A 26,262-nucleotide genomic window follows, 5' to 3' on the forward strand; every position below is an offset into this window, starting at 1 on the left:
AATCTAATATCATAGCAAATGCCAATACCTATTTTGCAGCCCTTCACATCGAACGTCGTTAGGGAGTCACCAGGACTGAGTGAATCACTCTCTCGAAAAGTAATCTTATTAGGAATGTCGATGTCGAATAGATGTACCTAATAACATAAAAATGTGGTCGCTAATTCTATTACTGCAACTTTTGTAATTTAATATCAAAGTTACCAACTCCTAAACTTTAATTATTTTTTATTTAATAACTGACAGCGTTTTTATCACTTTCTTTTATTAAAAAATCTTATCATTTAATAATGTTTAAAAAGGAGAAAAAATAAGTATTTTCGTATGTGAAAAATTTATACAACAACAAACACATTACAACAAAAATGGGCGTTTCCCGTATCATAACGTATTTTATAAACCGTAAATTATAGAATTGGTTATAGTATACGTATGTACATATGTATATTCCTAAATTATTCCTAGATAGAGTCACTTTCTTCACCCCAATATTTTCAAATTCAAAGCCATAAAGGAATATATTACTTACCTTTCGGTGTTTTGCTATCAAAGTTCCATCGGGACCCCAAATAGTACAGGTATTGTACAATTTATCGCCCTCTATTTCAGGCATCGTACCACCAACTACATAGATGTTGTTTTCTTTAGCTGCGTTCGATGAAGCAACGCTCGTTTCACCATCAGGAATACTCTCGGCGTATTTTGGAAAGTACTCTGCATTGCAATATTTCAATTAATGAAAAATAACTGTCTTTTGTTCCAACCATAAATTAAATTGAAATGTTTGTCAGTTTTTTATTTTCTAAATTATCAAAATAACTAAGTTTTATATTTCGACTTAATTAAGTATGCAATTACTTAGCTAATAGTATATATAATAAATTGTTTCTACAGGTTCAAAGTGAAAAATGAATATTTAGAAATATTTAATTACGACAATGCTATTTGTGTTAGCATCAGTGGCTTGTTACTCAACGACTTTGCTAGTACTTTTTGAAACATAAAGTTAGTTTTCAATTAACACTTATACTAGAGGCGGAATTATAAATGCAAAATAATTGATAATACTAATTTATAAGTACCTAATTATTAGTATCTTAAAAAATATATTTATACAAAAATCACGATAATCATGAAAATGGGGAAATCCTATATCCTCGACTCAATTCACAATTTATTTTGTATATTAATTAGATTTATGACGGATGAAACGAGAGGGAGAGTTGCGCGTTTCGTCCCGGGACTACCGGTGGACTCGTCAGTAAGGCTATGCCCGGTAGTCCCTGCCTTAGACGTAGAGGGAGTCTCGCTAGGTGCGGTATTTATATCAATCGCTCGTATATTCGACCGCTAGCGAGTTAGACAGACAGACTCGTTGTCGTCGTAGCCCTCTAGTGTTGGCGGTTGGTACCCGCGGATCGCCCGGGAGGTGTTGCGCCGCGTTGATGCCTCGACCTGTCGGCGTCCTGTTGATACCGATCCGCCACAGATTCCGCGCTCATCAGTACGTACTCACTGGCGACATCGAGAAAATGTATCGGCAATTCCTCGTACGACCAGAGGATCGGAAATATCAAAGGATATTATGGCGCAGCGCGAGTGGAGAAACAGAAACATATGAGCTTAACACCGTAATACTCTTATCATAGAAATAGAAGCAGTCCTCAATTCCCGCCCGCTAACTCCTATCTCCACCGATCCAAATGATCTCCTAGCCCTCACTCCCGGACATTTCCTCATTGGCGATTCATTAATGTGCTTACGTGATCGAGATTTCAGGGACATTCCATCGAACCGACTCTCCAAATGGCAGCATATCCAATAGCTTAAACAACATTTTTGGAACCGCTGGCATAAGGAGTATTTGAACGAGCTAACCAACCGCAATAAATGGAGCAAGGGTGGACACAGCATCCAAAAGGGCACAATCGTCATCCTCAGAGAGGACAACGTTCCCTCCATGCATTGGCCTCTGGGCCGAGTTATCAAGGTTCATCCAGGTGCCGATGGTGTTGTCACGTAAAATAACAAAATAAAAAAGGAATTTGAGGTAAAAAAATAAAAAAAGAAAACTTTATTTTTTTTCTAACATCAATACACTTTACAATTTACGTCCGAACTCCAGGCGCGACTTTCTAAGACTGACTCTTATGATTTTACTTTCGATCGGATCCGATTACTTTCTTTTGTCATCCCTCAACATCCCCACCGTCCATGCATTTGCTAGGCGTCCGCGATCGTTGCCACGTGCTCTTTCTTCTAGAACCTTCGGTGGAAGGACCGTTGGGATGTTGATGGTTCATTCATGATGGTTCAGCGATATACATTGTCGCCGAGTGCCGCCACATCTTTATCTCTATCGTCAGTCCGTCGGATTTGAAGTATGCCGGTCGTGACATGCTCTTCGGGCCACACGTTTTATGATACAAGACCAGCAAAATGATCAATGTGTAATTTTACATATCTTACATTTTTTCCAAATGAAATATTGTTTTTATTAAACGTTTAAAACCTCAGGCAACATTTATTTCATCTGATTTCAGTTTTACAAATATATATCTATAATACATATCTGTATAAATTACGGTCTGGTTATATCAAACAGGGACCGACACTCGCTAGGGAAAACTGCCCAAAAATTGAATCGTAAAAACCAATATGAAAGACAACAAATTTCTCGTTCTGCGGAACAAATAGAAATGAGCAGAGTATCTTTATCTTTATCTGAGACATTCAAAGCGTATCACGCATACGCTAAACCTGAAGAAAACTTTCTTGTCTTCCATGTTCATTTTTCCCTTTCCATTTCCGAACGGTTTCTTCTATATTTATTTATATGTTCGTGATTGATGCTATTGACAACATACAACTAAGGGGAAATACGAATAGTAATAGATAGATGTATAATTCATTATGCAATTTTATAGAATTAAATCTTATTTATCTTCAGATATAAAAACTATATTTACCAGCTGAAACACTAACGCATATGCAGTATAATATAATCTACTTAACAATCTCGTTTTAGTTATAATATGTGATTAATTCTTTTGCTATTTCGCTATAAACAGTTTCTTGTGCATACAATATTTTTTTATAGTATTCTAATATATTGTTAGATATTGTAAAGAAAGTAAAATACAGTTATTGAAGTTTGGGAACATTCAATGTTAACCTTGTTTCAAAAAATAATCTTTCGAATGAATGGGGAATAGATTTTTAGTATTATAGTTGGTATAATGTTATCATTGTTTACAATGTGTTAGAGTTAAAGAAATGAGACAAATTAATATTTCAGAAGCAAATTCAATATTTAAATGATGTTATTTTAAAATGGCAGATGATATGAATGTTCTTTTTATACGAGGAAATGGAAACGTATGTATGGTAATGGAAACGTAATGGTTTTAACATTTTTTTAGTACAAGATTTTGGCATAATCGTAATTAACAGTATCCACTACCTTTTAGTCAATTTTTGAAAAATGACATATATGATAATTTGCAATAGTTTGATAATAAAATACTTGTATCAATATTAATAACGTATAATTTGCTATCTCAAAAGGATACAGACACAGCCAATGATAATGTTTGGGATGATAGTGCATTAATAGAAGCATATGATAAAGCAATAAATTTAGCAAAAGAAGAAGTTATCAAGCGAATGGGAATGGATGTTGGAAATTCTCAACCGAAAGAAGACCTACAAAATCTTAAGCAGCCTAAACACGCAAGTAAATTACACAAGGTTGTGATTTTGATAGAATATTACAAATTTGATACAGAATATTATTAAATATATTGATTAAGAAGCAAATTATTTTATTTTGCTATTTACTTATATTTATTTGTATACACATCTTTTCTCTATAGAAATGGATCATAGGAGCACCTTATCGTGCAATATACTCAGAGGATGGAGAAATTTATGAAGCTATAATATCAAAAATTTACGAAAACAATGGCACGTGTGTTGTAAAATTTGTAGGTAATACCTTTAGCATGATGGTTATGTCAATTAAGAAATGTACTAAAAATACATATATATATATGAAGTAAAAGCTTTCGCATAGTCTATCGCAGTGTCATTCAGCAGGTCCTTAACTGGGCAGGAGTACCTGTCAATGTCTATGGGGAGACCCGTGGGATATAGGGTCATGAACCATAAACATGCATGTTACTTATTGTTCATTATTAGCTGCTTGGAATATAATTCTCCTCATTAGACGAGTGATTATTACTACATATATCAAGGCAAACATTTATACATATACATTTATGCATGGGAAATTCTAATACATTGCCTGTAAGGACAGTAACTGAATGGCATTCAGTAATTCTATTAAATGACAAAAATTTTTTTTACTCTGTGTTTAGGCTATGGTAATACAGAGAAAGTCGAGTTGAGTTCTCTTTTAGAATCAGAAGGTTTGCAAAGTCAAATAGCACAACGAAAGAAAGCTTTGGAAGAGAAATTCAATGAAGAGAACGATGAGACTTGTGAGACTAATTTTTCTACAAATGTAAATTCGAAAAAATATAATGTAGAAAAAATGGATTGTGACTCTGAAGAAGCAAATGCGTATAAACATCACTTCATACCGGGACCATCTTTCAATTCGATGACTGATATAATGCCACCTGCACCTCCTTTACCACCACAATTAATGGCCAAGTAAGTACAATTTAAAAATTCTAATGGAATGCTGAATACTTCTAATATTAATAAGTAATTTGGAATAAGTTTAACATTTTATTTGGAAAAAAAATACGAAATTTTAATAAAATGTACTAGATTACCAGATAATGATACAGACGCACTTTCAAGTATGTTGATGTCATGGTATATTAGTGGTTATATGGTATATTACACAGGTAATTATTTCATATAAGTATTTTATTGTATATTAAATTTTCAATGGACTATGTTATTTCTTTTGTAGGTTATTATCATGGTTTGAAACAAGCAAGAAACAATCAAGAGAACAGGAAGAACTGTTGATTATATCAATTTTTTCAATAACAATATAACAATAATATAAGATATAATAAAATATAAAACTCATTGTATTTATTTACTTCAATTATTTGAAATAAAGAACAGCTTTATTTTCATATAAGACTTTAAGACTTTTTTAAAAATAATTACTAAGATAAGAAAACATAAAAAACATATTTTTGATAAAATACACTCACATATATATGTCGGGTTATCATTAGCATTTAAGGCGCGTAATGATCCTTCGTTTGAATTAGCCATTGTTTTACGAAACAGAGAATATATTTACGCGAATAAACAAGATTTTACAAAATATTATGAATAATGAGTTTAATAAATAATAAGATTAACAAACGATAAGTTTAACTAATAATTAGATTAAAGATTAATAAGTTTAACGAACAATAAGAGGAACGAATAATATGTCTTACGAATAATGAATTTAACGTATAATGAGATTAACGATTGATAGGTTTCACGAATAATGAATTTAATTAACGCTATTAACAATGTTCCGGGGTTCAAACGAATCCACGGTCAACGGGATAACTCTTTACTATGTGTAGAATAATTTTAAACACAAAATACAATTGCTGAGACACTCGGTAAATTGCTCGATGTATCACTTTCCAAGGCGATCACACGAATGAATATCTGATGAAAATCTTTTTCGCTATACGACTGCATTTGTTTGTTATATGCTCGCTGGAAACATCGAGAAGGTTCCAATCGTTGTTGCTAGGCAATTTCTGTCAAAAGTTTGTTGTATACTCTTTGGAAACATCGAGAAAGATTCAAACGCCGTTACTAGGCAGTTTCTGTCTGGAGATTGATTCCTAATACAACGTGTGTCCCATTATATCGACATCTCTAAAGTACAATTCTATGTGATTTCTAGGGAGAACAATACAACCGATCCACACCTTCGTCAGGCAAAACGTTTATCCCGTGACCGTGGCTACGTTCGGCGACCAGTTGTCACCTCGAACCCACTTTCGCTTTCACAAATATCAAACAATTACAAATGACAATTGCTTAATTACAGTTATGATAAAATCTAGGCTAAAGCATTAGAAGGCTTCCTCAAAATTGCAAAGGGAAGGCTCCGGTTTTCCTTTCATCTCCGACATATATAATACAAGGATATAATACAACCGAATATTTTAAACTTAGCCTATAGCGCGTGCGCGCACACACACGCACACACATGACACACATGACACACATGCGCGCACACACATGCGCGCACACACATGCGCGCATACACACATGCACACACATGCGAATGATTTCTCGAACGATAATCCATTTATTTATATTTTTCAATATCTGTCCTTACGATTGCGTATTTATTTGTTCCACGTATCATATTTATCTATTTGCATAACTGTAGGTGACATTTTTTTAAACAATTTTGCTAATATTTCATAACTTTTTAATTCATATTTCAAAGTGGTAACAGGTGTTTCTTTCTTTTCAAGTCTCCTCCATATCGGGCTTATTTCTAGTAGCCACGCTTGCTTACAAAGCAATTTTATATCTGCACAAGAATATCTTTCAGTACATTTTACTATGTGGTTTACAATGTCTGTATTTTCTAATAAGTGGTTGCTAAGGTATAATTTGAATATACCAAGTCGAGCAACTTCATTGGGTAATGATACGTATATTTGCTTTTCGAGACGCCTGAGTAAAGCTGCATCAATGTCCCTAATAACATATTTACAATAAATATTATCGTTCTATTATACTAATAATAATGAAGGAATACTTCAAACAACACAATAACATATTTGGAATTTGGAGAAATATTACGATATTTTCTACTTAGAAAACATTGAAATAACGTGATATACGTACCAAGGGGAATTAGTTGTAGCCAGAAGAACTACATTAGAATTCTCATTAGACACTAATCCATCCAATCTAGAAAGAAGTTCTGATCTGAATCTCTTTGCAGGTTCAGACAATATACAGTCTCCTTTATTTGTGGCGATCCAGTCAATCTCGTCGATAAAAATAATTGTAGGCGAATGACTATAGGCAAGTTCAAATAAAACCTGTTCAGTTTAACAAATGTATTATTCATTAAATATTATATTCGAAATTCCTTAAATTCATTGCCTCATCACGAATATGATATCATTTCGTTTTCCAAACAACTATTCTATTTATATATAAATGACGAAAAATAAAATCAAATCTTTTTATACCTAGAATCTCTCCTTCATAGACAAAGGAACAAAGAAACTTACAGAGACAAAGCAACTTTCACGTATATACTTCTCGGAATCGCCTCTCCATTTGCTGACCAATGAGCTGGCAGTTATGTTAAAAAAGGTGCAATGGCATTCTGTCGCGACTGCCTTCGCTAACATCGTTTTCCCTGTTTTGTATATTTCTTGTAAACACGTACAGAAATGAAAAGAATGCGAGTATCTTTCCTGTACCAGGTGGGCCGTACAGCAAAATACCTTTCCAGGGGGAAAACGGGCCATCAAAAAAGATAGGATACTTAAGGGCATACACAACGGCCTCCTTAACAGCGGTTTTACATTCTTCTAGGCCTATAACGTCATCCCAATGTACATTTAATTTGTTTACTATGATCTCCTGTGACGATACAAAGATAAAATGGCGTCTTCTCTATATTAAGTAAGTGTTACGTAATTTGGTATTTGAAGCGTTACTGAAATCACGTCATCGTCGATATACGTTGAACGGTTTATCGACGGGAATTTTATCGTTTAAAAGCTTTACGATACGTATATTAATCGAAAATAACTTACGCATGAGATGTCCTCAGCAATCTTTCGTAATTCCGGATTATCTGAATAAAGCTTTTCAATGCATTTCAATATCTTCGATTGCATGGATTGTTCCATTGGGACGTTAAATAGCTCTTCTGATGAACGTCCATCACTCTCATTGGGAAATATCGACGTCACTGTCATTCCGAGATTAATATGATTCGTATTGTCATCAGTTATCTTCTGCTGTAGATTCGTCTCTTTCACAGGCTCACTTCTCGCTTGTTTACTAACAGATTTGGCTTTTGTCTCAATACTTCTACAAACACTGGATCATATTGTAATACGATACGTTGAATACGATACGTTGAATACGATACGTTGAATACGATACGTTGAATACGATACGTTGAATACCGTTTAAAATCGTTAAATAATTTAAATTCTTACGTTTTGCTTGCATTTGTCACTTCCCTCGTCATTTCCCTTCCAGTTATTTTCTTACACAATATGGGATATTTTTGAAATTTCATCTTGTAATAATTTTCATACTCTGCAACGATAATTTCCAAATCGATGTTGTCGCAGACCCGATGTTCGGGAGATAGACGAGCTTCCCGGAATAATACATCGCTAATGTCTATATACCTAAAGAAATGTAGTTTTTAATTAATTATAGTTTTTAACCGATTAAAAATATTTTTCGCAATGACTGAACACTATAAGATCACCATCAAACAACTGTTTTATCTCTAGGTAATACAGGCAAAAGAATGTATTTACTATATAAATCCTCGAAGATAATTTCTTGTCTTCTGCTCTTTAATTTCCAATTTTTAGATGGATAAGAATAATTTGAATTTATATTTCATATATTTGTTTATAACTAGTTAATCTACATTATCGATTGAGTTATTCTTAACTACTGAATTACCGATGTCGAATTTTCAAATTTGGTTTCGCCTTCTCTTTCCACGATGTCCACTGATTTCTATTTCGATTGGTCACTGACACTATTCAAGAGAATTGGAACTAGGAATATATTTTAATTATAATATACTCACCCATTGTGTTCCAAATAATAACATACAAGGTATAATATGTTCCGATGACGTTCCGAAATACGACTCTCCTCCTAATATAATTATTTTTTCATTACAATAATATAAGTTTTTTCATGTAATTTTTTGTTACATTTGCGAATTCAACGAGTTACACATGATTTTTCATGAAACACGAACGTTAAAAATATTTGATACAGCCTAATTATAAAAATTGTTAGAAGCAAAAGTCATAGATACTATGTGCGAGTATCGCATGAAACGAACAGCTATTAAGAGAACTGCAGCAATATTACAAATCAAATAACAAAACACACTCGTCTGTGACGTGGAAATTCTAAAATCTAAAATCTAGAATATTCCTTACCTTTTTTCGCAGATTATAAAATATCTTATTCATACTATCTTGCATCGATAAATCACCGTTCATAGTGACACTTTCAAATCGCCTATCGTTTCTCAATGGATACGAGAATTTCCGTTTATTACTTTAAAAACAACCCGTCCATTACGTTTCTCTTAAAAAATTCTTTCAACTCCGTTGAAAACCGAGCATCAAACAAGAGACGAACGATTTGTTGCCATGGAAATGTTTGGTTCACACATAAGCAACGCACAAATATAATGATAGAATAGCTGAGTGTGTGTACTGTATAGTAAGATGGATGCAACATGGAAATAGAAAGAGAACACCATGTATAGATACTTCCTGTCCTTGTTTAATCAGGCATGCACACTAGTGGACACTGACGCTGCTCGTATACCCCTGTTACATATTTCCTGTACAAGTGCGCGTCATTAGACAAGGACGGAACATCCTCTCTCTACTTCTCTATCGCGTTTTTAGTTCGCTCACGCGCTCTGTATTTATATCTATTACATTTCCACCATAAGCAGCGGCCGTGCAGTGACTTACAAAAGTTCCGAACGGTTCCATCCTGGGCGGACGGTTAATTGCGTTCGGTACTTCGAGGCAGGAAGGTGAGTACAGAATCGCTCCTCTTAGTACTCTTATTAGAAGTGTTATCATCGAATATAAGTTTTTTCAATAAATTCTTATTGTTTTACAATCTTTCTAGAATACAATGACGTCAGCAATCGATCATTTTCGCGAATTTATTGTAAATTAATTGGGGGAATATCTGGAGTTCTTTATCGGTTTCGACTGTAAAATCAGCAACTATTCGCATTTTTCATTCATAATTGTGACGTTTTCGACTCTTCCGTTGCCAAGACCCTCTTGAGAGATTTTTGGCACGTTCCATCACCCTTGTTAAACGAGTGCACATTGGTGGATATATTGATTTTAAAAACCAATACGTGAACGAGGTTTATTATCTCACTGGGACAAAGAAATCCGTTTTATTCGCGAATTTTCCGTGTTTCTTCTTAATTTTCGTGAGTGTCTGGCGCGGAGCATTATTTGAATGAACTTTTCATCGTTCAGATTATATTTCGTTTAAAAAGATTGAAATTGATGTCGAGAAGAAATGAAACAAGGTGCTCGGGCATTCCATCGTTTCCCGGGGAAAGAGAAATATGAAAAAAACGGTCGTTCTTCCTTCTGCCATTTTCGTCCATTACCAAAATGGTATGACCCAAATGTCCCGGGTCATGAATCAATCAAGCGAATTTTGAATAATTTTTGAATAATATCCAGTTAATAATTTGTGAAACAAATTAATTTCATTTTATCGTTGGAAACAAATTAGTTGGATTTTTCTTTCTTTAGCAGTTTTCGCCGGAGTTGACCTGACGTGCTACTTCAGTTTCCATCTTCGCTTCTCGAAACTTCCAACGTCCTTGGTGTTGGAGTCTCCTTGCCCAGGTGAGTACATAGCTTCTAGATACTCGTCGCTGTTCATCCTTACGAGCCTCTCGAGCTTTAGTTGTCAATTGTTATCGTTAAAGGAAGAGAAGCTCGCGACAGATGTTATCGAACAAATCGTTTGTTCTCGAAAAGTTCGAACTTGTTCGTTGCGTTTGAATATATATGGACGGACTCCATTTTTCATGACATCTTCATGATTTGTCATGTCGTGAGTATAGCTTCTGACTACCATATGTTTGTGATTTATGTGAAATTTGACCACTATACCGTGATAGAAAAATATTTCCAATGAATTATAAATATTTTACATTGTGAATTATAAATATTTGTTACAAATTATATCGTACTTGAGGTGAAAATGAACCATATATCTGCTTATGGAATACGAGGTAGTAAATCATTCGAAACATAATAACGATTAATTAAGCACATATACAATAACGTTTACGAATGAATATTGCGAATTATTGTATGGCTTTAATGCGGTATTTAATGTTTTGATTGCGGTCTTTGAAATGGTATCATAGGTGCTGATATAATATCGCGCGAAAAAGGAAAGACCAGTGGTTAATATTGCAGGTGCACCAGTGCGTTGCGCTCGTCGGGGGTGGTTTTGACGCCGGTGCCGAGGAGAGACGCAGAACGTGTTGGATCGACCCGCGAACGTAGCCCGTGCTCATACTGCGACAGAGTTCGTTTCAGTTAGGCTCAGTCGCTGTTTGTCCGTCGACAGCGTATAGTCGCGTCGGCCTACGATTCCTTTTTTCTTCTTGTTTCTTGCGAACTCTCTCGCAACAGCCGTTCTATACGTACGCCGCCAGTATATCGCGTGATCATCGTTCCCGTTGCTTCCCTTACCCTCTCACGTCCCTCGAAGAAGACCTCCCTTGGTTTTTTCCTTGTTTGGAGGGAATTCATCGCTCGGACACATGGACTGCGAAGCACGAGGGTTGATCGAGGCATCAGCGTGATGTACTTTTCAGGTTTCATATTTTCTCTATGATACTTTCTAAGGAGAATTTGGAAGATATACATTTTTAGGAAATAAAGGTTTTTATGGAGTCATCGATAGGTTAGAATTTAATTAACTCTCTTATAACAGGTATTCCAATTTTTTAATATATAAATTTAGTTTCCTCTATGGTGTTAGAGAACATAACGCGGGCATTTTATGATATAACGAATATATTCGTATATATTTTAGTTTATTCATTCGTCAAATTTCCCTAGTAGGCCGGCCTGCAGCTCACATGCAGCACTTAGTAAAAATTTGTTTTGTTAGAGGTTGGCCATTCTTCTTGCTATAAAAATATCGTGAAGTCATATCATATGATAAAGCATCTTCTGAAAGCTAGATGCTCGATAACGAGCCTAATGATTCTCGGTAGTTTGTAATGAGGTGGTATAGTGATAGGTGCGTAAGGAACTACTCTTGGTGTTTTTAACGAATAACAGTTTATTAGAACTAATCAACAATCAGAGTTAACAATTAACGGTCAACAATAACATTTAACGGACAACAGGTAACAACTAACAAATAACGATAGACACCGAGATGTCGTTCGTCGCGTTGCTATCGAAAAGGGACCGAGGAGTTACACTTCTAATGACGCAAGCCAGACTGACTCTGCTTTTTGTTTTTCTTCGCGCAGACCTTCCCTTCGTAGCCCATCGATATCCCCACTCGCGTGCATTCATAAGATGTGTCGCCTGTGCTGGCACGAGTATGCTCTTCCGAGAATTCGGCGGAAAGAGTGTGAGGATATCGATGACAGATTGGGCACATCGGTGTTGCGCTTTGGTGGCGTCGCGCTTTGTATCTGGAGCCGTTGAAAAGTTGCGTGGCCTGTGCCGCCACAGTAATGTCAAGCTTTGAATTGGCGAAATCGCTCTGCTGTCAAAACGCCGTCCAGCGGCGACCACATTCTTTAACCACGTTCAAGGGGTATATCACGCTACAGAAACCATCAAAGGGTTTGCAAGTTAGTTGCCTTTTAGAAGTGGGGCAGTTGGTTGTTACATGTAATCCGTAGTTGCTGGCTGTTCTCCTTAGTCACCATACATCATAGAGACGACAGTTATAGTCGCCAGTTGTCCTTGCTAATGGTTGCTTGTTGTCGCTAGTTAGTTCTCGTTATCGTTATGTATTCCATCAATCACGCGAAATTTAACGTATGGGAATTTATTCTTCTTTATTCTTTCTGTAGGGAGATTTTTTAAGACGAGGAAAATATAGAATATTTTAAGACGACGGTAAGATTTGAATTTAAGTAACTGTTTTATGATACAACAAAGTGGAAAAACGATTTAATTTTATAAAGTTTAAGGTAATTTTTTAAAAAACTTCGAATTTAAAAGATTCAAATAGATATCTTAAACGTAATTAAACCCTCCATATCGTAAGAAATTAAATGAAACTGCGCAACAAAGTTAATACATTTAATGTATTATTTTAAACATTTATTTAAAAACATTTATTTAAAATTGAAGTGTAGGCGTTGACGCGCGCGCGCCATTCGAAGCATTTGTCAGTTCGTTACATCTGCGGTAAAAGTTGTAACTACGAAGAAGCTTAACATATGGTGCGTCTCAAGACGACAGTAAAAAGTATTAAGAGATTTTTCGAGATTTTTTCTTTTAAGTTTCCAAGTACTTTTTCTATTTAACTTCTTTTTTTTGCATTTTCTAACAATATTCGATAAATAGAGACGAAATATGACAGTTCTTAGTTCGGAGATTTATTGGTTCGAAAGTTACTATATATATATATATATATATATATATATATATGTCGGATCAGGATTCGAATTTTGGGCGCGCGACGACTCTTCATGTGGACTAGCCATCGTTTCACAAAGCCGAGATTTTATTTACACGTATATACAGGTCTATCACTAAGCTTAACAAATAATAAGTACAACTAATAATAAGTCTAACAAACACTAAGCCTAATGAATAATACGATCTACGAATAATTAAATTAAATAATACTATTAGCAATGTTTGAGTTCAAACGAATCCACGGTCACCGGGATAACTCCTTACTAAGCGAAACTAACTTAGACGCAAATGCGATCCTCGAAAACGCTCGATGTATCACTCTCCAAGGCAATCGCAAGAATGCCAGCCTCGTGGAGATTTTTCTCCCTGTACGATTGCATTTTGTTTTCTATACTCGTTTGGAAGCATCGAGAAGGTTCCAAACGCCGTTGCTAGGCACACTCGTTGGAAGCATCGAGAAAGTTCCAAACGCCGTTGCTAGGCAGTTTCCGCCTGGAGTTTTGATTACTAAATACAATGTATGTCCCATTGCATCGGCACCTCCGAGGCAACATCACACGTGGCTCGGCCCGCTCTCGAGGCCGCATGCCGCCACAACCACATTTCTCGGAAAACACGTACAACCACTCCAGACCTCCGTTAGATAAAACATCCATCCCGTGACCGTGGCTACGTTCAGCGACCGATTGTCACCTCGAACCCAATCTCGCTTATTACAAATCTTAAACAATTACAACTATAATAAAATCTAGGCTAAGGTACTAGAGGATGTTCCCAAAATTTCCAAGGAAGGGCTTCGGCTTTCCTTTCATCTCCGACATATATATATATATATATATATATATATATATATATATATATATAATAATTCTATATTGAAGAAAATATGAAATTAACATGATATATACATTACTACATATGTAATTTCGACCAATTGCGGGGAGACGTAATCGCGAGGAGAGACGTCAACGGGGGTCGTAAATCCCCGTTACGACTGTAGCAGTCGACACCACGAATTGATCGATCCCCTGATTTCCGTTGAGATAATAAGGGGTGATTGAGTTTGTATAACCCTGTGATTCACAGAGTTATAAATTATATATGTCCAACACTTAGACTACACTGATGCCGAAATAAATAGTTAACAACCTGTCGCACGACGATGCGATAGATATGTGCGCTAGAGCAGGGCTCTTATACTGGAAATTAGTGTATTAATGGACTTAGCACTATGATGTATTTAGGAGAGAAGATGTATGTTCGACCACACCGAGAACCGACAAAGATTTGCGGGAAGTATGCGACTCTCGCGCTATGTGCAGACTGCCGCGTTAGGCGTTAGTTTTTAGACTGACTGTCGCTCTTTTTTTAATACGGAAGAAAAGTTCGGTGTGGGTGTGCCCCTGTGCCTAAAGAACGCGGATTCGTTGTTCCCAATTTCGTTAGGAAAAGTGAGGGTAACGAACCGAGGTGTCGATTGGTCATGACCTGCATTACTGCTCGAAGGGATGAGTAGGAAGTCTCCTACCATCGTGGTGGATAGATGACTGTGTGCGTGAGAAAACCTAGCTTGTTTTATTACAGGGCTATTCGGATTTTCCTCATGGGTGCATACCCGCTTTCTCCGTGTTTTAAGTGCGACTAATAAACCCAAAGACCTCTCTAAAAAACCAGATGTGCGTCGAAAATACTTTTAGGCTGAAGAAATTCTTCAGGACAAACGGATTGACGACACATGGCGAAACAATACAGGAAAGTGAAAGTTATGGTGGGCCCTTAGGTTTATTGAGGGTCGAAGTGACGTTACGCAGGTCGGTTGTTGTCCGGTCGCGCGGGCTGGCGTGCAGATGTTTTAGGCGGCGTAACAACATAAGTTATATATAAAATATGTATATTATACCCTTGCCTACTGACTGATATGAATTTCTTTCGGTCTCGAATGCGTTAAAAGAGAGCGCAAAGAAGTCGAAATTACTTATTGTAATTAGTAAAACGACCTGAGAGGCAGACAGATACAAGAAAGAAGGAATATTATATTAGCGGCATTATCATGTTTTTGCTCTCTTTAAGTCTTTCATCGAGACAGACAATCTACAGGTATTAATCGACCAATTTCTCCAAGCTGATAACTTCGAATTGATGTTTATATATAAGAAGTGTTATGTGTTAATCTGTCTAAATGTTTAAAAGGTGTTATAAATTAAATGTTGTTAAACGATACGTAATTGCCTTTTGATCGTAAATTTTACTATCAAGGGGTCTTTTATGTATGCGTAATCATTGTGAATTATAACAATTTATGTGATCGATATTAAAGGTGTTTAAAAGCATGTGTGTTTTTCTATATTATTATTTTCCTATATTATTATCCTATATTATTATAGCATTCCTATATTATTATAATATCCAATTACATGTTGATACACAGGATATACAGATTATTATTTATAACGTTTTGGTTTTTTTAATTGAGTCATTCATTTAGTACAAATGATAAGAAATTAGTAATAATTCACAAAAAAAGAATATGGTAGTAGAAATATTATAAAAAAACATTTTCTGTTTTAGTGTAGAGTTACTCCTTCTTACAGACAGTGTCGTACAAATCTGTACGTCTCTGAGAAACTGTAGGTATCTGAGCCCTTACTTCCTCAACAACTTTTAGATCTGATAGAAAAAAAGAAACATACGAAGTAATAAGTAATGCTTACTAATAAATTCAACAAATACAGAGGAAGATGGCTAAATCGATAAATTAACGAGGCTAAAAATTAATTACATCATGGATCTCTCGCTTTTAATTTTAAGCTGTAAATTACAGATATCGGTGACTGCCATATTCTCTTGAGTTTCCAAATCGTAAAGAATCTTTCCCCATGGATTGGTCAACTGTGTATGTCCCCATGCGACGTAACTTGCTTAACGAACACGAGCCGGTGATATGCAGGCAACGTATAATTGATTATCATTCGCTCTGGAACGCTGAAGTAATGACCAGTGCAATGGTCCAGTGGTCATATTGAATGCCGCTGGATATATCAGCATTTGGCAACCTAACCCAGAGAAGCAGGAAATATGAAGCCACCGAATACCAATTAACTTCGTAGTTGCACGGTTCACATTCCATCATTTCTGAATATGCGAGGACAGTCCTCTTATTGTGCTTTTAATTCTTTTATTTGTTTCATTTTCAGCAAATATACTGGTTTTTTAAATTAAGCTTCTTTTTATACAGAGTTACAGATTATATTAATTTTATATAGAATATATTTAAGAAAGATATTTAATTTTTTGCTAGTTAAGTATTGATCGATTAAGTTACTGTATCTTTGTTCCGATAAATGCGTGCCATTTCCTCGAATCTAATATCATAGCAAATGCCAATACCTATTTTGTAGCCCTTCACATCGAACGTCGTTAGGGAGTTACCAGGACTGAGTGAATCACTCTCTCGAAAAGTAATCTTATTAGGAATGTCGATGTCGAATAGATGTACCTAATAACATAAAAATGTGGTCGCTAATTCTATTGCTGCAACTTTTGTAATTTAATATCAAAGTTACCAACTCCTAAACTTTAATTATTTTTTATTTAATAACTGACAGCGTTTTTATCACTTTCTTTTATTAAAAAATCTTATCATTTAATAATGTTTAAAAAGGAGAAAAAATAAGTATTTTCGTATGTGAAAAATTTATACAACAACAAACACATTACAACAAAAATGGGCGTTTCCCGTATCATAACGTATTTTATAAACCGTAAATTATAGAATTGGTTATAGTATACGTATGTACATATGTATATTCCTAAATTATTCCTAGATAGAGTCACTTTCTTCACCCCAATATTTTCAAATTCAAAGCCATAAAGGAATATATTACTTACCTTTCGGTGTTTTGCTATCAAAGTTCCATCGGGACCCCAAATAGTACAGGTATTGTACAATTTATCGCCCTCTATTTCAGGCATCGTACCACCAACTACATAGATGTTGTTTTCTTTAGCTGCGTTCGATGAAGCAACGCTCGTTTCACCATCAGGAATACTCTCGGCGTATTTTGGAAAGTACTCTGCATTGCAATATTTCAATTAATGAAAAATAACTGTCTTTTGTTCCAACCATAAATTAAATTGAAATGTTTGTCAGTTTTTTATTTTCTAAATTATCAAAATAACTAAGTTTTATATTTCGACTTAATTAAATATGCAATTACTTAGCTAATAGTATATATAATAAATTGTTTCTACAGGTTCAAAATGAAAAATGAATATTTAGAAATATTTAATTACGACAATGCTATTTGTGTTAGCATCAGTGGCTTGTTACTCAACGACTTTGCTAGTACTTTTTGAAACATAAAGTTAGTTTTCAATTAACACTTATACTAGAGGCGGAATTATAAATGCAAAATAATTGATAATACTAATTTATAAGTACCTAATTATTAGTATGTTAAAAAATATATTTATACAAAAATCACGATAATCATGAAAATGGGGAAATCCTATATTCTCGAATCAATTCACAATTTATTTTGTATATTAATTAGATTCCGCGCTCATCAGTACGTACTCACTGGCGACATCGAGAAAATGTATCGGCAATTTCTCGTACGACCAGAGGATCGGAAATATCAAAGGATATTATGGCGCAGCGCGAGTGGAGAAACAGAAACATATGAGCTTAACACCGTAATATTCTTATCATAGAAATAGAAGCAGTCCTCAATTCCCACCCGCTAACTCCTATCTCCACCGATCCAAATGATCTCCTAGCCCTCACTCATTTTAAATTAAATTATTATTATTAAATTATAATTAAATTATTAATATAACAATTAAAATTTTATATTTTCACGTGAGTTTCTTTAGATAATTATTATCAACATGATGACTAACTCTTACGGATTAATACGTGTCTGTAGGGCAATCCGGTGGACTTGATCGGCTTTTTACTTCGAAAGTTGAGTAATCGGTGTCGCTTTCTTACGCATCTTTGAACTGTATAAATGTTTTAAAATTGTTTGATCCAGAATGTACCACACCGGACAATCAAGAAGGCAGGTGCCTTGACTACAGAAAATGTAAACCTCTGCAAGAAATATGGCAGATAACAGTACCGTACAGCCACCGATTTTTATAGACGATCAGTGTGCAGATACCAGGGCAATGTTACGATCGTTTGCTGTCCGAACGATCCAAACAAAGAGAAGAGAGAAATTTTAATAAAAACTGTGTATAAGTATAAGGCTTTGCGACCACCATACTGTGGTTTTAGCAACGTCTCTCATACCAGGGTGGTCGATGGTAAACCAGCTGAACTTGGTACGTTTTATGTCTTTCTTTCCGATTAATAATAAGCCATTTACTGCAAAGAATGAACTTTAAAGGCATTAAACAGCACATCAATGTACATTTCAATTACACTAAATAATAATGCTATGATTCTATCAGTAGTAACTTTACTTATTAACTTGAATTATTTCTTTCTTTTACTTCATGTTAGGAAGAGTATCTTTTTGCTTGAAATAAAAAATTGATATAGGAGTAATAATATGGATAGAGATCAAAAACTGTTAGGGCAGAAATTACACGTTTGAACTTTATAGTTCAGTATAGTTCAAATAGAAATTATATAGAATTATTTAATAATTTGTATTCCACTGGAATAAAAATTTAATTTCTGTCTTCATCAAATCTCTATTTCAGAGTATTTGTACGTATGTACTTATCGTCTGCTGTATGATCGAATATCGAATAGGTAATAATCGTTGTTACTCATTATGTGAGAAAAAATTATGTATATTCACAACTATGACTATTGCATTTTAGGCGCTTGGCCATGGATCGCTGCATTAGGTTTTCGTAATCCCTGAAACCCAGACAAACCACTATGGAAGTGCGGAGGTTCCCTGATATCGGCTAGGCATGTTTTGACCGCAGCACATTGTGCACATATGGATGGAATAGAAAACATACACAATCATAATATTGCCATTCTTAGATTGGTGGAGGAGGTGCCATTTTCGAGTAAGTCCTCAAATATATATATATATATATATATATATATATGTATATATATATATATATGCTATTGAGTATTACTGAAGTATCATATCCTGAAATTTCTTACTGTACACATATATTGTGTCATAAAGCGTGTACAATTCTTTCTCATACTTTTGGTCATTCGTTTCCTGCATTTTCATTTATTTTTTTATTTTTCAGGGTACGTATATCCCATTTGTACGAAAGAGCCCCTACGAAAGAGCAACTTCGTCGGCTATAACCCCCTTGTTGCTGGATGGGGAGCATTAAGATATAGTAAGTGATATCAATTTTATAATAAAATTAAACAGTTCCAGTCTTAAATATCTTTCTTATTTTCTTCGTAGGACGACCACGACGTAATGCATTAATGGAAGTACAAATGCCAGTGATTAAGAACGCCGAATGCAAAATAGCTTATTCCAAATTTCCTAATGCACCTGATATCACTGATGGTATAATATGCGCCGAACATGCTCAGGGTGGAGAGGATTCTTGTACGGTAATTAAGTTATAGAGTTACTACAAACTATACGGTATCTGAAGACACGTCAATTCGAATTAACATCAAATCGACGTCTTAAACATTAGAAATAATAGATAAACACAATTTAATAGTCTTGCCCACTTCTCACACCTCATTATGGTATTTAATCTAATTTCCTTCTAATCTTAGTTTTGCTCAAAATACATATAACATGTACATTATAAATTGGAGTATTTCAATACACAAATCAATAGAAGATTATTACTGTATATAAGTATAATTTCAATACAATTCGATCGATATATTTCAGTATCTTTGATTAAAAATTTAACGATCCTTTCAGGCTGACCGCGGCGGACCACTGCTGATACAACATGAATGAACCTCGTATTTAATAGGTATTGTGTCTTATGCTTATAAGTGCGACACAGCTGGGTATCCCAGCGTTTACACTAGGGTCACATCGTACCTTGACTTCATTCTCCAAGCGATGCAATAATATGATATTACTGTTCCATAAATATCATTGTGTAAAAAACGTAAAGTTGGATTTTCTTATTGTGGAGATAAGAAACAGCTCAAATTTACATTGTTTTGTACGTTACAAATTATAGGCTTAAAATGTACGAAATGTAACTTTGAAACGACACTAATTTTTTACGCACGATAAACCTCCACGACTTAGGTATGTAAAGATGATAAACGTATATTAATTCTATTAATTTGGTAATAATAAACCAACTTTCTGAGAAGTTCTGTAAATTTCGTTTCTGTTGTATCAAGAGAATAATGGAATATTCCACTTAGATCGTATACTTCTTGTATGTACATACAAAATTTTCCGGCTAATCTAAAACACTTCATAAGATAGAGAGCTTCTGGAAATTCGGACACAGAGAGTACATGAAATACAAGATAAGTCTCGTGTCTTTCAAAATTATTTTTTATTCGCTAAAAACGTCCTGTGTACTCATGCAATCACATGCAACCTCGAAACTTCCCTTATTTTTTATCACTTTCCAATTCAATACACTGTTTCTGCATTTTTGACTATATGTAAGAGAAATTTCCATTCAGCCAAAGGTGTACTTACAGATTATAGATTCCTATATGACTCTCGGTAAAAATTTATCCGCACTCCAGATAGTTAAAACTTCTGTCGACCGTATTGATCCATCTGCACTCTTCGTATGACGTCAATATCTGTTCAGTGCTGCTGCGTAGGTTTCATTGTGTTACGTCAATTCGTTTGTGACCGTTGCGCGAGTAATGGCGCTTTGCAATGGTGATTTGCAGGAAAACAGTGCAGGATGCTGTGATTCGTTTCTTGTGGTCGGAGGTTATGTTTGATGCCTATATTTATCAAAGATTTAATGCACATTATGGAGAAAGTGTTTTGTCACGAAGTGTGTTTGAATGGGCACAAAAGTTCAAAGAATATCGCACAAGTGTTACGAAAAAACAGCTGGACGCCCGTCCACATCCATGATGACAACATTGAACGTGCTCATGAACTTATGCTCTATGGAATAGACGAGTGAAGCTGGATAATGTGGCAAATCATTTGCAAATCAGCCACGGCTCTGCTTATGCAATAGTGCACGACAGATTTGGGTTTTAAAAAGTTTGTGCGAGATGGATGCCGAAAAAGCTGATGAAAAGGTGAAGACGACGATGCATTCGTGGTTCGCAGCTCAGCCCAAAACATTTTTTAATGAGAAAATACGAAGGTCTTTCAGCAAATGGACAAAGTGTATACAGAAATTGAGTGATTATGTCAAAAAATGATGTATGTCTTTTTTGACAATTGCTTAAAATAAATTCTACACCGACAGAGCGGGTAACTTTTTACTCACCCTCGTAAGACACTTAAATTTCCAATCTATTATGATGAATAAAAGAGCTTATACTATTAAATCTAATTGTATTTTGTTGCATGAGAGTACACGTGTATGTGATGTACATTACCTTTATATCCCCTTGAACGCTTCAATATTGCGCGTATATACTATATTTTGTACAGCTTCTATAAAATTTTGTATGTTTGTTTAGGCTGTTAATCTAGAGGCTGGAGTACAAGGAAGTGGCACAATGATGTGGGCTGATGACATTTATAATTATCAAGGAATCACCCCTACATTCGCTCAGGTATATATCGTTGACTATAATGTATTTAACATATATGATTGTTAGAATATTAATAATTAATTTTTAATTCTATCAGAATTTTAATGAAACTGTCCCTTGGGAAGGAAGAACTGATACCTTGATATCACGGTTTGTACATCCTATATGTACGACAAATTTTAGAACATTATATAACGAAGAACCAGATGGTCGTGGCCATGTGATGTGAATAAAAGGACTTGAATTTGATGATATTTTTATAATGTTAGATAACATAACTAAGTATCTTCACAGTAAGATAGGATGACATGGTTTACATGATCTTAATGTTGTTCACTTGAGTGATGATATTATAAGGAAAAGTGTAATATCACAGGTAGGATGATTCATAATTTAGAACTACTAACTCATGTATGTATTAAAAATTAAAGAAATATATTAAATTTTATAGGATATTTATGTTTACTAACCAGTAATTCAGAGATTGGTATTCATGGTTACTATAACGAGGCTGTAGAAACGCACCCTTTCTTCTTTGCAAATGGTCCTGTATTTATGTCTAAGCCGAAACTGGAACCTCTGAATAATTTAGATTTATTCTTGTCATTTTCTAAAATACTTATCTACAGTATACCATAAGGAATGATACCGTATCACACCTAATCAAGTGCCTTAAGAAACATCAACAGGATATCACAGTAATCCCTTATCGACTGATATGTAAGTAAAAGTTATGTGTCATTGTTATACACAGTTATGTGTTAGTGCTATACACAGTTATTTATCATTTTCTATTAATTCAGTTGTAGCCACTACAATATCTATGACACTGGTAGTAATTATAAGAACAATAATGATGTTCTATAAGAGGAAATGATGATTAGGAGCAAAAAGTTACAGGTAAGTCAAAGTATATGTTATTTGCCATTTGAAAAGAAAGTTACTAACTTAGAATTTTTTGATAAATAATAATTGTGCAAAATATATTGGATTTCAAATTTGTCAAAAATTGAAATTTAAGAAGCATTGTAATAATATAACATTAATATTTTGATTTTTCAGGAGATATCATGCGGTGGATGGATAATATGTAAAAAATATTAAGCAGTATATGAATTTTCATATTGCGTAGAGATAACAAAATGAATTTTAAAAAATGTCGACATGGTAATAAGAAATAGCATCATGACAAAGAATATATAACCACAGTTTCATTTTTTATAAATAAAAATTTGTTGTTCCAGATTTTGAAATATAGTGAAACGTTTAATTAGTATCTTAATATCTTCAAATAATTATTATTTTAGAATCAATTGTAATTGTATCATACGTACTTTTGAATTCGTGCAAGAACATATGTAATTTTGAAGTAGTTATTATTAGGAAATTGTTAGACGCGAACAGTATGCGAAAAGTTAGTATGCAGTGTAATAATTATCAATCAAAACACAAGAATTAAATTCTTGAGGAAAAAATTTCCGGAATTTCTTATTTACATGATTATAAAGAAATCCATAATAAAAAGGAGCTGCTTTCTAATACTTCTCTTCCTTATAATGCCTACGTTAATAATAACGAGGTTCGACTTTTTGTTTTTAGAGGGATACTGGAAAATTTGAAAGTACAGTACCATTGGGAAGAAAATCACGATATTGAAAACGATATTTGCAAGTAAATTTCCAAAAAATCTGTTTTCAAATTTTCGCTTTCTATTTCACATTAAAAGAAAGGGCTGCCTTCTTTTTCTGCAAGACAAAACAAACATTCTGAATCTCGTATCAATGAATGATGTCAATAAGTTATTTTTCTTTTCAGATTGAACAATATTCCAGATTTATTCATAATTTCATACTACGCGAAGAATAGACTTTCATAGGTATATAAAGGAAATATTAAGTATAGGAAAACTCTTTTTCGTTGTAGGTGACATATGCTTCACGGTTGAACACATGTATTTTTGAACACATATAAATGAAAAAGTACTCTTATGGAGAAAAAGAATTGATACCTTCGATTGACATTAGATAATCTATATAAACTTATGAACAATCACTATCAGTTTGTATTTTAGGTGCACACGCAGATTTGTTGGAGTTCTTATAAAATGTACTTCCTGTACGAACGTTTTATTCTTTCAAATTTTACGATACTATGTCTCATATAATAACTATATGGATTAAACGTAATATAAATGATCCGAAAATAGACTCGAACGACATTAATTGTCTTTCTATTTATACCAATATCGAAAATACAAGTAAAGCTGGAGCAATAGTATGCAAGAATGGACTATTTATTATTTTAAACCAAATCATAGCATATTCAGAATGCACAGTATTATCATGAAATGTAAATGAATCAGTTGTAAACGAACGATTTTACTGTAAAATCATTGCCTCCTTTTTTTCATCTGAAATATAGCAGCAATGAGTACATTCTTTTAATATATAATAAAACGAGATATCTTTATAAAGTTACATATGTCATCACTGGTAACTGTTATCTCGTATGACACCAAATATACCGTTAGTATGGAATGATATTTTTATGAAGATATACTTTAATGATAGATTTTATGAATGAAACGTTATATAAGAAAAATTATCTCTTGTTATTCTATGAAGTGTAGTAGCTAATGAAGATTAATTTTACGAAGTATTAGAGCAAAAGAGAATTAAAAAATTAAAAAGATCTAAATAAGATTGTTCGTGTGGCTTAATTATCTCAATTCTGGTACACCACTTGTTACATTCTAACTAATTAGCGCTAAACAATAACTTGCAAATATTAAAGATATTAACACCTTAATATTAACACCTAAAGGTTTTCAGGAAATTTTATAATATTTGATTATTGTATATCTAGTCATTGATTGATAAAATTTCTTGTATAAGCATAGATCGAGGTTGACGTCATACGCAGATTGCATATCATTGACAGGTATCGTTTTAATTTATTTTATGGCTAGAATCATTTGAATATTATACGAATAATTATTTCCATTCGAACGATTAATAAATCACGTACCTATAAAAGATATATTATGAAAAAGACGTGACGAAACAAAAAAATATTGGAAATTCCGTTGTCATTAGATCAATTATTTTTGCAATGATTTTTATTTCCATGTAATTACATATGAAATGAGTAATTCATTAACATCTCCTCGAATCGAATATAATTCGTTACACTTCACAACGATTCAAATAATGGACGGGAAATATATAATAAGTTTCCTGTCCTTGCGTTAAAATAGTACTGTACAAATCAGATGATACAGGAAATACCCAAAAAACCCAATTACATCCACATTGCATGACAGCACACTTGCAATGGATTTTTGTGATTTCAATGTCACAGACAATGACACAACTAATCAGAACACGTTCGAGGCTATAGACATTGAAATTACCGCGTGTTTGATACGTTTAAAGCATAAATCTAAATTTCATGCGATTATTTCTTTGTACATTGTGAAACTCTTAAATTATCTTAATCGAATAAATAATCCTAATGTAATAAAACATCTTGAAATAGACCTAGATATCTGAAACAGAAACTCGAAGGATAAGAAATCCTAAAAGGTACTAATCCTAAAATAACAAACTCCTAAATAATAAACAAGTGATAAAACCTGTTATAAATAATAAAGCTTACCTGGAATAATCAAATCCTAACTAATCGAAAATAAAATAAGGCAAGCAATTCTTAATCTTTCAAGTAATTTTTCCGAAAACACAGAAAGATAGAGAAATTAAAAAGACGCAGCACAAATTGCAGCACAATGAAAGTTTCAGAGCGATGAATACGATCGTATTAAACTAAATAATTTTCAAAAGTGAAATTACACTGAAACGTATATCGATGATATTTGTCATTTCTACGATCTGTTTCGCTTGATCGTGCTTCTTTTCTGATGTAAATTCAATTTATAATACGAACTAAGTTTCCTTTATTATTATTAGTCCTGCGTCTTTTTAATTCGTCACTTCTTTTATTTCAGAACAATGACGGGCTCCAAGATGCTGTTCGGATGTTTGGCGTTAATTGCTTTTCTGCATCCATTAGTTCACGTTTGTACTTCGAGTAGTACAGCTCAAGGTTTGTACTTCGAGTTGTCTTTTTCCATGCACTTCAAATTCCAATACGATCTGGTCACGTGGCCTTCGTACA

General features: G+C 34.0%; 4 protein-coding genes across 14 annotated transcripts; 2 read left to right on the forward strand and 2 right to left on the reverse strand.

The window, feature by feature from the left end:
• Positions 1 to 2,405: 2,405 nt before the first annotated feature.
• On the forward strand, positions 2,406 to 5,523 carry LOC143304097 (survival motor neuron protein-like). 5 transcript variants are annotated; one of them, XM_076626438.1, is made up of 6 exons: positions 2,406 to 2,450; positions 3,568 to 3,750; positions 3,876 to 3,990; positions 4,380 to 4,677; positions 4,798 to 4,877; positions 4,946 to 5,523. In XM_076626438.1, the coding sequence occupies exons 1-6, from the start codon at positions 2,421 to 2,423 to the stop codon at positions 5,002 to 5,004; spliced, it is 765 nt and encodes a 254-aa protein (XP_076482553.1). In that variant the 5' UTR covers positions 2,406 to 2,420; the 3' UTR covers positions 5,005 to 5,523. The 5 variants fall into 5 exon arrangements, with proteins under 5 accessions (XP_076482553.1, XP_076482555.1, XP_076482554.1 ...); XM_076626440.1 differs by lacking the exon at positions 2,406 to 2,450 and adding an exon at positions 2,460 to 2,901; XM_076626439.1 differs by lacking the exon at positions 2,406 to 2,450 and adding an exon at positions 2,460 to 2,888.
• Positions 5,524 to 6,920: 1,397 nt separating this feature from the next.
• On the reverse strand, positions 6,921 to 8,878 carry LOC143304099 (uncharacterized). Its single transcript, XM_076626442.1, has 5 exons — positions 8,816 to 8,878; positions 8,202 to 8,399; positions 7,791 to 8,079; positions 7,257 to 7,614; positions 6,921 to 7,061 (listed from the first exon to the last, which is right to left on the reverse strand). Exons 2-4 carry the CDS (start codon positions 8,282 to 8,284, stop codon positions 7,333 to 7,335), a joined length of 654 nt encoding a protein of 217 aa, XP_076482557.1. The 5' UTR covers positions 8,285 to 8,399; positions 8,816 to 8,878; the 3' UTR covers positions 6,921 to 7,061; positions 7,257 to 7,332.
• Positions 8,879 to 9,387: 509 nt separating this feature from the next.
• Positions 9,388 to 24,612, forward strand: LOC143304100 (venom serine protease Bi-VSP-like). 7 transcript variants are annotated; one of them, XM_076626446.1, is made up of 12 exons: positions 9,388 to 9,793; positions 10,548 to 10,640; positions 18,461 to 18,752; positions 19,137 to 19,188; positions 19,260 to 19,457; positions 19,656 to 19,977; positions 20,306 to 20,360; positions 22,015 to 22,110; positions 22,187 to 22,465; positions 22,541 to 22,809; positions 22,893 to 22,989; positions 23,152 to 23,628. In XM_076626446.1, exons 6-7 carry the CDS (start codon positions 19,846 to 19,848, stop codon positions 20,342 to 20,344), a joined length of 171 nt encoding a protein of 56 aa, XP_076482561.1. In that variant the 5' UTR covers positions 9,388 to 9,793; positions 10,548 to 10,640; positions 18,461 to 18,752; positions 19,137 to 19,188; positions 19,260 to 19,457; positions 19,656 to 19,845; the 3' UTR covers positions 20,345 to 20,360; positions 22,015 to 22,110; positions 22,187 to 22,465; positions 22,541 to 22,809; positions 22,893 to 22,989; positions 23,152 to 23,628. The 7 variants fall into 7 exon arrangements, 4 of the variants coding, with proteins under 4 accessions (XP_076482561.1, XP_076482560.1, XP_076482559.1 ...); XR_013060791.1 differs by lacking the exons at positions 9,388 to 9,793; positions 10,548 to 10,640; positions 18,461 to 18,752; ... (2 more) ...; positions 19,656 to 19,977; positions 20,306 to 20,360 and adding exons at positions 21,089 to 21,182; positions 21,259 to 21,802; XR_013060792.1 differs by lacking the exons at positions 9,388 to 9,793; positions 10,548 to 10,640; positions 18,461 to 18,752; ... (2 more) ...; positions 19,656 to 19,977; positions 20,306 to 20,360 and adding exons at positions 21,210 to 21,802; positions 23,905 to 24,612 and having other exon boundaries at positions 23,152 to 23,760.
• On the reverse strand, positions 15,757 to 21,167 carry LOC143304098 (omega-amidase NIT2-like). The gene is made up of 4 exons (XM_076626441.1): positions 21,056 to 21,167; positions 17,313 to 17,497; positions 16,812 to 16,920; positions 15,757 to 16,477 (listed from the first exon to the last, which is right to left on the reverse strand). The coding sequence occupies exons 2-4, from the start codon at positions 17,394 to 17,396 to the stop codon at positions 16,344 to 16,346; spliced, it is 327 nt and encodes a 108-aa protein (XP_076482556.1). The 5' UTR covers positions 17,397 to 17,497; positions 21,056 to 21,167; the 3' UTR covers positions 15,757 to 16,343.
• Positions 24,613 to 26,262: the final 1,650 nt, after the last annotated feature.

The sequence above is a fragment of the Bombus vancouverensis genome, unplaced genomic scaffold (genome assembly GCF_051014615.1).
Source record: "Bombus vancouverensis nearcticus unplaced genomic scaffold, iyBomVanc1_principal scaffold0022, whole genome shotgun sequence".
In the NCBI taxonomy this organism is placed as follows: Eukaryota; Metazoa; Arthropoda; class Insecta; order Hymenoptera; family Apidae; genus Bombus; species Bombus vancouverensis.

Excerpts from the sequence above, each read along its gene's own strand:
- LOC143304097 (XM_076626436.1), top strand. The coding sequence starts at position 3,334 with ATGGCAGATGATATGAATGTTCTTTTTATACGAGGAAATGGAAACGTA. Across the intron at positions 3,751-3,875 it reads ACGCAAGTAAATTACACAAG|AAATGGATCATAGGAGCACC; the intron begins GTTGTGATTTTG and ends TTTTCTCTATAG. Across the intron at positions 4,878-4,945 it reads TTATATGGTATATTACACAG|GTTATTATCATGGTTTGAAA; the intron begins GTAATTATTTCA and ends TTTCTTTTGTAG.
- LOC143304099 (XM_076626442.1), bottom strand. The coding sequence starts at position 8,284 with ATGAAATTTCAAAAATATCCCATATTGTGTAAGAAAATAACTGGAAGG. Across the intron at positions 8,080-8,201 it reads GTGACAAATGCAAGCAAAAC|TGTTTGTAGAAGTATTGAGA; the intron begins GTAAGAATTTAA and ends AATATGATCCAG. Across the intron at positions 7,615-7,790 it reads TTGCTGAGGACATCTCATGC|GAGATCATAGTAAACAAATT; the intron begins GTAAGTTATTTT and ends GTATCGTCACAG.
- LOC143304098 (XM_076626441.1), bottom strand. The coding sequence starts at position 17,396 with ATGCCTGAAATAGAGGGCGATAAATTGTACAATACCTGTACTATTTGG. Across the intron at positions 16,921-17,312 it reads TGATAGCAAAACACCGAAAG|GTACATCTATTCGACATCGA; the intron begins GTAAGTAATATA and ends TTATGTTATTAG. Across the intron at positions 16,478-16,811 it reads TGTGAAGGGCTACAAAATAG|GTTGCCAAATGCTGATATAT; the intron begins GTATTGGCATTT and ends TCTCTGGGTTAG.
- LOC143304100 (XM_076626445.1), top strand. The coding sequence starts at position 22,054 with ATGATGTGGGCTGATGACATTTATAATTATCAAGGAATCACCCCTACA. Across the intron at positions 22,111-22,186 it reads TCACCCCTACATTCGCTCAG|AATTTTAATGAAACTGTCCC; the intron begins GTATATATCGTT and ends TAATTCTATCAG.